At 37.7% G+C, this 15572-nt stretch overlaps 1 protein-coding gene across 1 annotated transcript in view; it reads left to right on the top strand.

Annotated features, from left to right (window-relative positions):
* The window catches only part of cpb2 (carboxypeptidase B2 (plasma)), an 80193-nt gene that overhangs the window by 49415 nt on the left and 15206 nt on the right, over positions 1-15572 (top strand). The window contains exons 8-9 of the mRNA XM_028799682.2: positions 1531-1621; positions 13056-13258. Coding sequence (XP_028655515.1) covers positions 1531-1621; positions 13056-13258 — 294 coding nt within the window. The remainder of the gene's footprint in view (positions 1-1530; positions 1622-13055; positions 13259-15572) is intronic.

The raw sequence follows: 15572 nt of genomic DNA, 5'->3' as shown, positions 1-15572 counted from the left end.
TTACTTTCTCTTGCCAAATGAACCCTAGTCCTAACTCATCTCACAATGCCAATTTTGCTGAGGGGATATCCAGAAGAAACGTTTAAGTCCCAGACAACAGCCACAAATCTAAAATATAACATGCAGGATTAGAAATGGTCTGAAAATCAACCAGGGCTGTGTTTTTAGAACTCCCCTTAGAGATTCTAGCTGTCCTTACAGTCATGACTGCTAACTCTTAACTAAAAGGCCAGAAAACCCCTAGGTCTTGGACGAGCAAGAAGTCATGTATAAGGGATCAGACTGACTGCTGTCGCCTACTGGTTTAGAGGACTGCTGCTCCAGTAAAGGTTGTCCATCACTTCCTTCTGAAATGTTATAATCCCATGATGACCCACCTCCAAGACTTTATTTCATAATTAAGGCTTGATGACCTTGTTCCCTGACCCATGACTTGTATAAAATTGACCTTGTGTCGCCCAATAGGGAAATCCAGATAATGCCACCTTTTAGGCACGAGGAACCCTGCAAAAAAGATGGTTTCACCACTCTATTATCTTCTCTTTTCTCCCGGTTCAAAATCTGGGACCCATAGACAGGCACAAGCAGCAACGTTTTAATGGCCAATCACATCCCCATTTACAAAATTAAAATAATTAAAACCCTTGAATAAATATTTTTTCCTTCTCTTTTGTTTGAAAAGGTAGTCCCCTAGAACAGTCAGTCTCCCCACAGTCTTTTGCCTGATCCTTCAGGAGACCCACTGTGACATCCATCCACTTGAAAACAGTCCTCCTCCCAAGGATAGAGCTGCAATAGAATAACGGAAGGAAGCATCTAAACATCCAAATCAAGCCGCCATTTCTCGATCAAATGCAGTGCCGATTTGCCACTATCTGTGATTTTGCCCCCAGAAGTTTAATATTTAACTTATAGCTGGCAGCTTCTTGTTTCCTTAAGAAAAAAACTAGTGGTTCAGCTGTACCCACTGCCATGTCCTGGAACCATTTTCTGTATTTTCTCCACTTTTATTCTTGTCCTTTTGTGCCCGTTGTCAACATTAGTCTGGCAACCTTCTGTCCTTCTTCTGCCTCCCAGGGTCTCCCTTCCTTTGTTAGCAAGCATCAATCCCATTTCCACCTAATTAAATACAGTTTCAACACACGTGAAAAATACCAAAATTAAATAGAATTTACAAGCAGGTGAATTCAATTAAACAGGTACTCAATGAAAAATGAAAAAAAGAAATATACCACAAAGTGCAATCTACCTACTCCACTATGGAACATACTTTAAAAAATCCTAAAAAAATCCTCTGTGAATTAACATTCTGTGACACTAGCTCCCATCTCAGTCCTGACCGGGTCCTCCTTTACAGGATATTAACAGATGCCATGTTTCCAATGTCAAGGTGTTTATGCAAATAACACCATACTGGGTCAAGAATGATAAAAAAAAGCAAGTTTTCAATGTACAAGCCGGGGTCCCAGTAAAATCTTAGTAAAATCTGAAACAGTAAAGAATATTTTTCATTTTCACATTTTTTCTTAGGATCGAATGTGGAGGAAAAATCGTGCAAAATATGATGGAACATTCTGCATTGGGACAGACCTGAACAGGAATTTTGATGCAAACTGGTGCAGTATGTCTTTAAAACTTTACCAAAGTCAACAAATCATTTAACATTTATCTTTTAGAAAATACACATCTGAAATCCAATCCTTTGAGGCAAATTTGGTAGGAAGTGCAACAGACTTTTCAATTTATATATACGCTTTTGTTTATTGTATTGGAATTGAGGCTATAATTACATAAGCCTGAAACTGAAATGGTCTCTTGTGGAAAGAAAAGGAGTTTACTAAGCATGTAAGGTTCATAACATTGAGCACTGACAAAGTCACTAGAGCCGCTCACTCACAGCTCCAAAGATTGAGTTCAGTTGCAGGCATACCTGCTGACTGTGATTAGTTTGTACATTGTTACAGTACTCATGTGGGAATCCTTTGACATCCCTGGAACATGTTTGGTTATTTGTCAACACTAATACAGACTCGCATTGTATTATGCAGAATGAGCTCCTTCCCCTGGTGCCCTACTCCAGCGATGCCCTCTCCCCAAACAAAAACAGGATGCAACACCAAAAGTACTGTGTAGGTGGGTCTTTATTAAGAAAGTCAATGACTACCAGTTACTGCGGTGGGTTGGCACCCTGCCCGGGATTGGTTCCTGCCTTGTGCCCTGTGTTGGCGGGGATTGGTTCCAGCAGACCCCCGTGACCCTGTGTTCGGATTCAGTGGGTTGGAAAATGGATGGATGGATGACTACCAGTTATCAACAGCTGAGGGAAGCTAATGGCAATCAGCTTTTGATTCTTGAAGTTCTGGTCTGTGTCTAAAATCAGGGAAATGGGGCCTTTGAGGCATGACAGTTACAACTCTATGCAATATCCCTCTTTCTCTCTTGCACAGGTAGTTCATAGGAGAGTTTTACTTGCCAAAGGTACATCAGTATGCTTTATGCATTGCACCAAACAATCATTTCTCATATGAATTATTTCTTTATTTTGACTGGCTAATACATTAAGTTAGTAACTACTCATTATCTGCTTATTGGTACACTACACTTGTGCTGCATTTTTCTAACCATTTGGGTGGAATATTGCTCAGCTGAAATTCCACCAAAGTAAACTTTGAAAGTTCACAGCAATAAACACTGCTAAAAGGACAGCAGTGTGCAGCACAGCACATATTACTTCACACTTAGGTATAACTGAATGTTGGAACCTGCTGTAGGGCTGTGATAGGCTCTGGATTTCCATGACAAAGAAAACGAGTCCAGAAGATGAAATGATGAAAGAGTTTGTAAAGTGTGATCTATTTAATAATATGGATATGAGGACCTTTCAGATTCTGTACCCAGTATCTTGTAGGGTATATATTACATATAACTGTATACATGTTGCATGCTAAGTACTCTGTACTTATTTATTTACTTATTTACATTCATTTTCTGCTTCATTTTTGTCAGCTGCTCTGAAAGGGCATACAAACACAAATTTCAGGGTACTACATATACATGACAATGCAGTTGACTTGACTCTGAATATAGCAAATAAATTGTGACTCAATAAGATGAAACAGCACGATATATACAGTACACACATATATATATATATATATATATATATATATATATATATATATATATATATATATACATACATTGCATCCGGAAAGTATTCACAGCGCATCACTTTTTCCACATTTTGTTATGTTACAGCCTTATTCCAAAATGGATTAAATTCATTTTTTTCCTCAGAATTCTGCACACAACACCCCATAATGACAATGTGAAAAAAGTTTACTTGAGGTTTTTGCAAATTTATTAAAAATAAAAAAATTTAGAAATCACATGTACATAAGTATTCACAGCCTTTGCTCAATACTTTGTCAATGCACCTTTGGCAGCAATTACAGCCTCAAGTCTTTTTGAATAAGATGCCACAAGCTTGGCACACCTATCCTTGGCCAGTTTCGCCCATTCCTCTTTGCAGCACCTCTCAAGCTCCATCAGGTTGGATGGGAAGCATCAGTGCACAGCCATTTTAAGATCTCTCCAGAGATGTTCAATCGGATTCAAGTCTGGGCTCTGGCTGGGCCACAGAGTTGTCCTGAAGCCACTCCTTTGATATCTTGGCTGTGTGCTTAGGGTCGTTGTCCTGCTGAAAGATGAACTGTCGCCCCAGTCTGAGGTCAAGAGCACTCTGGAGCAGGTTTTCATCCAGGATGTCTCTGTACATTGCTGCATTCATCTTTCCCTTTATCCTGACTAGTCTCCCAGTTCCTGCCACTGAAGAACATCCCCACAGCATGATGCTGCCACCACCATGCTTCACTGTAGGGATGGTGCCAGGTTTCCTCCAAATGTGACACCTGGCATTCACACCAAAGAGTTCAATCTTTGTCTCATCAGACCAGAGAATTTTCTTTCTCATGGTCTGAGAGTCCTTCAGGTGCGTTTTGGCAAACTCCAGGTGGGCTGCCATGTGCCTTTTACTAAGGAGTGGCTTCCGTCTGGCCACTCAACCATACAGGCCTGATTGGTGGATTGCTGCAGAGATGGTAGTCCATCTGGAAGGTTCTCCTCTCTCTACAGAGGACCTCTGCAGCTCTGACAGAGTGACCATCGGGTTCTTGGTCACCTCACTTACGGATGATGGAGGCCACTGTTCTCAATGGGACATTCAAAGCAGCAGAAAGTTTTCTGTAACCTTCCCCAGATTTGTGCCTCGAGATAATCCTGTCTCGGAGGTCTACAGACAATTCCTTTGACTTCATGCTTGGTTTGTGCTCTGACATGAACTGTCAACTCTGGGACCTTATATAGACAGGTGTGTGCCTTTCCAAATAATGTCCAACCAACTGAATTTACCACAGGTGGACTCCAATTAAGCTGCAGAAACATCTCAAGGATGATCAGGGGAAACAGGATGCACCTGAGCTCAATTTCGAGCTTCATGGCAAAGGCTGTGAATACTTTTGTACATGTGCTTTCTCAATTTTTTTATTTTTAATAAATTTGCAAAAATCTCAAGTAAACTTTTTTCACGTTGTCATTATGGGGTGTTGTGTGTAGAATTCTGAGGAAAAAAATGAATTTAATCCATTTTGGAATAAGGCTGTAACATAATAAAATGTGGAAAAAGTGATGCGCTGTGAATACTTTCCGGATGCACTGTATATATGTATATATACACACTAGCCGTTCCCTGCGGCTCCGCCCATGTAGTAGTTAGACAGGACAAACTTTAAAAATCAACAAACAAAAAGGTATCGCTAGCTAAGTGAAGGGAAGGTACACTCCAAAACGCAGAAGTAGACTGACTCCCCACTTCTGATGTCGCAAAACAACAGACAAGAATACAGAGCAAAAGTCCTAATGGTAAATCTTTGTGGCACATTTTAACTTTCTCCTAATGTTAGAAAGAAAGAGATGTGGAGTAGTAGGTTGATGGTTCAGGCACAATATCTAAGCTGCATTAGAGGCCAGTAGCCCTAAACTTATAAGGGGCAGTGGAAAAGAGAGGATGATGGCATAATTTAAGCCCATCATGATTAATACTGACTTTCTTCTTCATAATACATTGCATCTATTTAGCTACAGGCCCATTCCACCCTGATGCTCAATGAGGCCTAACACAGGCTTTTTTTTGTGCACATAGCCTTCAGATTGTAAGCCTTCTTCATCATACCTGTTGTAAAAGTAAAGTACAAAATGGATTAAGAGTTGGGGCACCATTTGGTGATCCCCATATATTATGAAAAAAATGTGCACTGAAAATTTCAAAGTAATAGGAATAATTAAGTCTTTCCAGACGCAAGTCCATGAACAAGACTGGCTTCATTTGGTAATGGTGGCCTTTACATGAGCTCATCCCTAGAAGGAGAGGTGCTTGTCATGGAAGTGGAAGTGCCTTCAGGTGTCATCAACTCTTGGATTCTATGGTCTGTAGATAAAAGAGGAGAAAATTTGAATGACAATGCCCATTCACAGCCTGGGAGTGCACAAGCCCTGAGAATGACCACTGACAATGCATGAGTGAAATACATATCATAGACATATTAAAATAGGGATAATGCTTTTTTGGGGCACTATACATTAAATATACATTAAATATTAACTGGAAATGCTGTGGATGGTTTTTGGTCTCGTCCTTATGTAATATTTTTCACTTTAAGTTATAAATTGCTGCTGGAGCAAGACAAATTACCCCTGGGAACAATAAAGTGCTATCTATTTATTTAGAAGGAAAAAGATGACATTTTATAAAGCAAGAATTAGAAATTTCCACACAGAATAAGTGCTTGTAAATTGTAAGGAGCCTTTGCAAATTTGCTAAAACATTCCTGGGTCATTATAACATTTTGGCATTTCCAGGTAAATACAGTCAGGGCAGGCAGTGAGATACATAATTAGAGTTTGGGGTAGGTTTGAGTTTCATTTGTACCAAGTTGTCATAAAATACAAAGTACAATAAAAATAAGTATGTGTAATATAGGATGAAATGCACAACTGTAGACTCAAATTAAAATTACATGATTGTTTTATAAATTTGTAAAATATGAATTCCATTTTTCTGCTGGTAAATGAAATACCTTGTTTCTTTCTATAAATTTGTAAAATATGAATTCCAGTTTTCTGCTGGTAAATGAAATGCCTTGTTTCTATTGCACAATGTACTTTATCCTAAGAAGGCTTTGGGGCAAGCAGAAAGTATATATGGATGATGCTTAACCTTTTTTGCTGTAAACCATCCATCCATCCATTATCCAACCCGCTATATCCTAACTAAAGAGTCACGGGGGGTCTGCTGTAAACCTTTTTTTCTAAATGTCTCTTTCTTTACCTGTCATGCATTCAGTTTTGTTGACCTTGAGTCTTTGTGACCAACTTCATTGAAATTTGATCAGTGCTCATTGGGCTAACGAAAGTTTGATAATATACAGTAGTATAGTATGAGAAAAGAAGACAGTGTAGCTACTACTTAAATGGGTTTCCTTTCTTCTATCGATCAATCATTTAATATCCATCCATCCATTTTCCAACCCGCTGAATCCAAACACAGGGTCACGGGGGTCTGCTGGAAGGTAACTGACGTTGTTCACTGTCTTTTAATACTGTGTAACCATACATATTAACACATGTGCAATTAAACGTGTGCATTTACGGGGTGATTTCTCAGGCTTAAAAGCTCGCCTTTTACTAAAAAGGTAAATGCAAAACTATTTTCAATCATTCTATGATCTGCTTCTCACAACTGAAGCAGTAATATTTAATCTCCTTAAAGAAAAAGAACATATCCATTGATGGTAAATGACGTTAATTTTTCAGTGTCTTTTAATACTGTGTAAGCATACATATTAACACGTGCAATTAAACGTGTGCATTTACGGGGTGATTTCTCAGGCTTAAAAGCTCCCTTTTACTAAAAAGGTAAATGCACAACTATTTTCAATCATTCTATGATCTGCTTCTCACAACTGAAGGCACCGTGGCTGATGTTACGTCACTTGCTGTCCGACCATAAGCGTTACCTGCTAGGTAACCGGACACTCACTTCACTCCCTTTCGGGAATCGAACCTCTGAGGTTTTCTTTTGTTCTTAATTAAAATTTAAAAGCAATACTTCACCGCTGCTAAGCCCCTCTAGCGCTGACGTCCGAGGTTCGATTACCGTAAGCAAGTGCAGTGAGTGTGTAATTACATTCACGGCATTTGTAGTCTGATTCACAATCTGATTGTATGGGTGGTTACTTCCAGGTAACGCTTATACTTGGCCACCAAGTCAGGTCGAAGTGATCACTCGAGTAAAGGCAGCTTCACAAAAAAACTGATCCTTAACAAACTGTTATTAGTATATTTTCCCTCAATTTAAAAACGTTTTATTTTCTTCTTAATAAAAATTGAAAAGCGGTACTTCGCCAGTGCGAAGCGCGTGGATTTGACCGACTGACACATACAGACATATTCATGAGTGCAGGTACTTCGGAAAGAAAGCACCGTGTAAACCTAAAGTTTAAATTAACTTCATAGACCTACAAAAGGTTGCCATGCATTTGAGGCAAGATTGCTTTTCTTCTGTACAACTATACGTTGCATTCTCAAGAGTGTGCTTGCACGGCTTCAGATATATATATATATATATATATATATATATATATATATATATATATATGTCTATATATAAATATGTAAGCTTATAAGTTCTGCCTTACTTCTCTTTAAGAAAGGAAGATGTAATGATACTTGATTTAAACGATTCCATGTCTTCCTGGGTTTGCGTAGCTTATTGTCTAAAAAGGAGAAACCCTCATTTATAAAACTTTGCTGCAGATGACTTAGCTTATTGTCAATATCTTTACACGTTTTTTTAAGACTTATTGACTGAAACGGGCTTTCACGAAAAAAGTTAGGGCTTTGCTACAGGATACACCCTCCACAAGTTAAGCAAGTAAAAATAAAATATATATTTCTGTTTTATTTAAACCTTTTAAGTTCGTATGCATAGCCTCATTTGGCTGTTAAATTTTTTTTTTTCTTTCTTCAGTAATATTTAATCTCCTTAAAGAAAAAGAACATATCCATTTTACTTTTTTTGTATCTCTGTAGTAATATTTTAGTGTAAAAGAATAGCCAGTATTTAAACCTTTTATGTTACTTTATACTTTTATTTTACACAATGTTGAAAAATTAATAAGAAAGCTACATATTTTGGCAGCTGCTGCTTTCATTTTCAATGAAATGAAAAAAGCTCTCCAAGAGAAAACGTCAATGAAGAAGAAACAGTTTGCACTATCTAAAAATCAGAAACCCTCATTTATAAAAGTTTGCTGCAGATGACTTAACTGAAAATAAATGAATAGTTCCTATGTGTATAAAACATATTTATCTATTTTACTTATGCCTTTATTCCACCAACTTACAACATCTGAGGTACAATTTGTTACATTACTTTTGTTTTTTGCAGCACAGGCAGGTGAAGTGACTTCCTCAGGGTCACACAGTGATGTCAGTACCACGATTTGAACTGACAAGCTCCGGGTTTGCTGAAATATTACTGAAGAAAGAAAAAAAACGAAAACGGGCAAATGGGGCTATGTATACAAATGTCCATCCGTCCATTATCCAACCTGCTATATCCTAAATACAGGAGCCAATAAGTAGATATGTATATATACAGTATATATATATATATATATATATATATATATATATGTGAATGTATGTATGTATATATGTATGTCTATATATATATATATATATATGTAGATATGTAAATTTGTATATGTATATATATGTTTATGTGGATGTGTATATGTGTATATACGTATGTATATGTAGATATGTGTATATGTAGATATGTATATATATATGTATATGTATATATATGTTTATGTGTGTGTGTGTGTGTGTATATTATATATATAAAAGACAGCAACACTCATAACAATGACAACACAATTACATTGACAATCATGTTACGTTATTTTTAAAATGTTTCTTTTTTTTTTTTTCATAACCTCTTTAACACACTACTTCTCCGCTGCGAAGCGCAGGTATTTTCCTATATATATATATATATATATATATATATATATATATATATATATATATATATATGTGTGTGTGTATATATATATATGTGTGTGTGTGTATATATATATATATATATATATATATATATATATATATACTGCGGTGGGTTGGCACCCTGCCCAGGATTGGTTCCTGCCTTGTGCCCTGTGTTGGCTGGGATTGGCACCAGCAGACCCCCGTGACCCTGTGTTCGGATTCAGCGGGTTGGAAGATGGATGGATGGATGGATGGATATATATATATATATATATATGTCTGTGTGTGTGTGTGTGTATATATATATGTTGATATGTGTATATATATATGTATATATATGTGGATGTGTATATGTATATATATATATGTAGATATGTATATATATGTACAGTGGAACCTCTAGATACGAGTTTAATTCGTTCCAGCACTGAGCTTATATAGCGAATTTCTCGTATCTAGAACAAACTTCCCCATTGAAAATAATGGAAATCCAGTTAATCCGTTCCGCAACCCAAATATATTAACATAAAAATCAATTTTCCTAACAAATAATTCCTGATAAATTATATATACTGTAGTCTACCTTTAATAAATAACACTGGTAAATAATATAACTGATTATTAAAAGAATCAAAACAGGTGTGTACAAAGTGCAGTAGAGCATTCAATAAATCTTTAAATAAATAATCCTTAAAACAGTTGTGAAGTGGAGGTTTAAAATACACAAGAATTAAAAATCCTTTAACACGAGGTTAAAATGTCAAATGGATGCAGTCTTTAAAAAACAGATGACAATCCCCGGTGCTTCTTCTCTGTTAGCGTCTCACCTGCGGGCTCTGCAACAGGCGAGACACTCTTAATGCAGCTGACCTTCTCTACACCGTCCTGCTTCAGCTGTTTGGCTCGCCTGTGCAGCTCACCGTTCAGCTACACGCGAGCCTGCACTCGCTTGCTCTCCCGCACCGACTTCCTACTCCTGCCTACCTGCTGCAACCTCCGTTCTCTCTCCTCTCCTCTCCTCTCTTTTCTTTTACTTCTTCTCCCCCTTAACCGGCTCGCGCTTCTCTATATATGCGGGGAGGACATGGCAGCTGCAGCCCATCAGCCACAGGAACAATAATGGATGTGGGCAGTTTCCCACCTGTGCACTTAAGTGAGAAACGCAGACACCGCAGATCACGGCTCGCAACTGCTACCACGCCCCCTCGCTAAGCTGAGAGCTATACCCACAGCCTGGCTCGTGGCTCGTTACGCGAGCCAATGCTCGCATTTAGATCTGAATTTTTCGCTCATACTTTCCTCGTATTTTGAATTTCTCGTATACAGAGGTGATCGTATCTCGAGGTTCCACTGTATATGTATATATATGTTTATATGTGTGTGTGTGTGTATATTATATATATAAAAGACAGCAACACTCATAACAATGACAACTCAATTACATTGACAATCATGTTACGTTATTTTTAAAATGTTTCCTTTTCTTTTTCATAACCTCTTTAACACACTACTTCTCCGCTGCGAAGCGCGGGTATTTTGCTATTTATCTATATATATATAAAGGAGAGTTGGGATCCGAGAGACTGTGTTTGTGTGTTTGTGGAGGGATGGAGAGTTAAGGCGGGTGTTGGAGTCATGTGATCATCTCCCCTCCCATTCACCTCATTTCATTCACTTCATTTCGCTCCAAGCTGAGCTCCGCAGCTGGCGCGGTCTTGCTGTTCTTGATTTGCTTTTCACATGGCCAAGTATACGTTGCATGCTCAAGAGTAAGCTCAGCGCACAACTTGGTCATATTACAACCGGAGGGGCGAACTGACAACATGGTATACAAAGAGATCCTTAACAAATAATTATTGGTATAATTTCCCTCAGTTTATTATTTAAAATTTTAAAGCAGTACATGTATATATATATATATATGTATATGTAGATATGTGTATATGTAGATATGTATATATATGTATATATGTTTATGTATATATATGGTTACATAACCTCTTTAACACACTACTTCTCCGCTGCAAAGCGTGGGTATTTTGCTATATGTATATATATATATATGTGTCTGTATGTGTGTATATATATATATATATGTGTGTATGTATGTATGTGTGTACATGTATGTGTATATATATGTTGATATATGTATATATATGTGGATGTCTATATGTAAATATATATATATATATATATATATATATATATATATATATATATATATATATATATATATATATATGTATATATGTAGATATGTGTATATGTAGATATGTATATAAGTATATATGTTTATGTATATATATGTTTACATAACCTCTTTAACACACTACTTCTCCGCTGCGAAGCGCGGGTATTTTGCTAGTCATTTAATATTTTGCATACAATTTTCATCGTTTCCACTGTTTTACCATTGTGAAGGCTAGGGGGCACCAGAGAGCCCCAAACAACAAACATGAACACACAAGACAGTCCCAGGGTGTTCAATACACAAATATTGTACCTTGTATACACAAGCAAAAAAACCACAAGTCATCTCTCTTTCCTCTCTCTCTCACTACCACGCTGCTTTCCTCCAGTTGAGTGTTGCTTTCCTTCCTCCCAGCTCAGACTCCCTAGACAAGCAAGTGCGGTCCCTTTTATCAAGGACCCAGCAGTACTTCAGGTGCCAGGGGTATTGCCCATTGGAAGTACTTCCAGGTGACACAGAAGTTCCACATAACAGGGAGTACCTCTCCCTGCAGCACCCTCTTGCAGCACCCATGAACCCCAGCAGGGCTGCGCTGCCAGACTACAATTCCCGGCATTCCCTTCCCGAATGGGTGCCAGTATCAAGTCTAGCTGCCATCTAGCAAAAGAGGGGAATAAACATCCCCCACGGACAGTCCTTCCCTGACCTCCTCTTCTATCCCGGCCAGAGATGGTGCTACACGTAGATCAGGACGCCCAGATAAGGAACCTTCTTCTCTATTTGCTGGGATGTCCGACATCCTTCCTTCTGTCGCTAGGATGCCTTTCTCTCCATCCGGATAAAGGATCTTCCCAACTCCTTGCTGGGATGTCCATCCATCCCATGTGCTTCCTACACCATACAGTTCATATTAAATTATGTATTCATTGATGTAAGCTAAGATTTAAGATTTAATCTACTGAAACAAAGTTGGTTTGATGAATGCATGTAATAATCATGTTTATAATCTTGTGTAGTCCAATTTTTAAATTTACATAAAGATAATAAGAATACATTAATTATGAAACAGGCCAAGTATTCAGCTAGGGTCAAATTAGAAAACAGCGACACAATGTGAAACAATAAGGAATCCTATGTAAACCCTGAAAACAGGAGCATGTATGCCTTGAAGGAATTCAACTCATGCAGTATATTTATGAGTAGCATATTAATTAGAATAAAACAAATGCAGCATTGTTCAAAACTTATTTTCAAACTAAAGGAGCTGTAAAGGAGTCAAAGATAATATGCCTTATTTATTGGGAAGGTCACAATTTTCAGTAAACGGTACTGTATTCATTCACTAACATTCAATATTATTTTTATACTGTATTGAGGATTTGTTCTGTTCTATGTATTTTATTGTGTTGATCCCCTTCTTTTTGTCACCCACTGCACGCCCAACCTACCTAGAAACAAGGTTTCTTCCATTTTTTCCCCTACAAGGGTTTTTTTTTTGGGAGTTTTTCCTTGTCTTCTTAGAGAGTCAAGGCTGAGGAGCTGTCAAGAGGCAGGGCCTGTTAAAGCCCATTGCGGCACTTCTTGTGTGATTTTGAGCTATACAAAAGCAAATTGTATTGTATTGTATTGTATTAAGAAGGATTTGATGAACAGTGAATAATGTGTTCTAAAAAATAGACCTTCTTTCTTTATAAACTGGGGCTATGCAACCTTGATTATATAGCAACATAATGACCTCTGTTTTACTCTACAGCTGAAGGTGCATCAGCTAACCCTTGTGATTCCACCCACTGTGGCCCATTTCCTGAATCTGAGCTAGAGACAAAAGCAGTGGCTCAGTTCCTTCGGAGGAATAAACACACTATAAAACTGTACATCTCGATCCACTCCTATTCCCAGATGTTGCTTTTCCCCTATTCCTATACCATGAACAAGGCTGAAAACCACGAAAAACTTGTAAGTCAACAACTTTCTTAACACCTGTTAAAGGACTGTCATTGCCACATTAAATAAAGACCTTATTTTATAAAACCCAAGTGGTACACCATGAACTTTCTGCTGTAAGATATTATGATACTGTAATTCATCATCAAGATCCATATGAAGGCATTTTCTTTCTATTTCTCCATAACTCTTCTCTTAACTTGAAAATAAAAGGCTTTTTCTCTGTTTTCAGCTACTGTATGTACAATCTATTTAACCTTTTCACTTCTTTACATTGCCTATCATTGTCATGCTTTATACTAGCAGGATCTCCTGCATTTTACAATCATTTTCCAGTGTATTGAGTTGGTTACTCTGGCCTGCTCATTTGAACTTTACATACTTCATTTGTTACTATTGTCATTATTATTAATGCTGATCAGCAAAGATATCTCTTTTCTAGTGTGGTGATCTGTGGGTTACTGAATCTTATATTAATTTGCTTAGCAGACAATTTTATCCAAAGTGGCTTACATAAGAGATCAGTATAACTGAGTAAACGTCAGTCTGAGGGACTGTTTGGGAACAAGTGTTACAGGACAGGATACAAATTGATCATTACAAGTGTATAGCTCAGAACAAAATACAAGCTAGTTACAAGTCCTAGGTTACCAAAACTTAACTGCTGTCAGTTAGACATAAATTCACCAAACAAGAAAGTCTTCAGATGTTTTGTTAACACATTGAGTGAGTCAGAAGTTCGAATGGAGGTACAGTATTCAGCTTATTCCACCGGCTATAAGCTTCACATAAAAAAAAGTCTGGATTGAGATTTGATGCCTCGCAGAGTTAGCATCACTAGATGCTGTTCATCAGCTGACTTGAGTGGTTGAAAAGTAGCATAGGGCCTCACTAGTGTGTCAATATATTTAGGTAACACTGACTACTCTGCAGGCAAGCATCACTTAATACATGCCACTATAGGGAGGCAATGTATTGATTTAAAAAGAGGAGGGACATGTTCCCACCTAGGCTGGTGAGCACCTGACATAATGCAAAATGTTGGTAGTTCAGACATGACAAGACAAGAATCAGGCCAGAACCCTGTTTTTTTTTGTTTTCGTTAAATTTGAAATTTTAATAGCAATAATAAACACAAAATAAAAAAAACATTCTGCCAGTTTCCCATAAAATAAAAAGCAGTAGCAAGAAACAATGAAAATAATTAATAGTAACAATAACATCACCAGTACCTGACCCACAAACATTTGCCAATAAATGAGATAAAAACAAATGCAAATTTAAAAAGATGCCAACATAAACCTAGAAGGGATATACTATTTTGCAATATGCATCAGATGACCTGCTCATTGATCACTGCCACTGAGAGTTCCAAAATAGTATGGCTGAAAAACGATTCTTGCCAAGATGTAAAAGAGAGAACAACATTAGAAGTCCAGTGAGAGGCTAGAAATACACTGTACTATTGTGCCTACATAAAATAGCCTCCACTGGATGGAAGCTAAAGAGAGAGAGAGAGAGACAAGAGGTCTAGTAAAACAGAAATCTGGGGAAGGGAAGGAAAGTTACTTTGGAAGAAGGTACTGAGACAGAAATGGAAGTGCAGAAAACCGAGATGAGGGAGGCATCCTAAAATCATAAGCTTGCCTAGCGTTCTTGGAAAATATTATATACTGGTGAAAACAGATTTCCAGGAGTTTGCATTGAAGGAAGGTCCTGCTGCCAAACACAGGGCATTAGTAGAAGGTGGTAAGAAGCCTTGCACAGATGAGTGAATTACAGATGGTACTGGCCTCAAGGTAGGGGATAGAGAGTTACAAAAATTGTGAAATGGATGTAGGGGAAGAGCAGAAGATACAGAAAATGCCTTCATTTTAAGTAGAATAAAAAAGAAGACAATGGAATTCCAAACTTGGACGTATGGAACTGGAATGTCCAGTGCTTGGCATTGTTAAAAATGTCAGTAAGAGTCAATATTCCCTAACAGGCCCAGGAAGAAGAGGAAATGGGAGGACCACCTGTACAAGGAGCAGGGTTGTTGTTGATGGTGGTGTGCTGGCAAGAATTAAGCAATTTTTCAACCATGAGTCACAAAGGCAATATACAGAGATTCAGTGTCTTTGGTTGGTCACATGAGATTTTAGTTTTAGTACTGTGAAGGGGATGAGAGAAATTTATGGGAAGCAATATTGAATTTGATGGTAAACTAAAAAAAGGGGATTAAAAGAAGGGCTCAACCAGCTCCAATCAGGCACATGGCAAAAGCCCAATGGTACATTTCAAAATCCGGAAAGAAGACAATCACAAATTAAGAGTAGAAACCTTA

This window comes from Erpetoichthys calabaricus, chromosome 4 (genome assembly GCF_900747795.2).
Source record: "Erpetoichthys calabaricus chromosome 4, fErpCal1.3, whole genome shotgun sequence".
In the NCBI taxonomy this organism is placed as follows: domain Eukaryota; kingdom Metazoa; phylum Chordata; class Cladistia; order Polypteriformes; family Polypteridae; genus Erpetoichthys; species Erpetoichthys calabaricus.
This window is presented reverse-complemented; position numbering and strand designations above follow the sequence as displayed.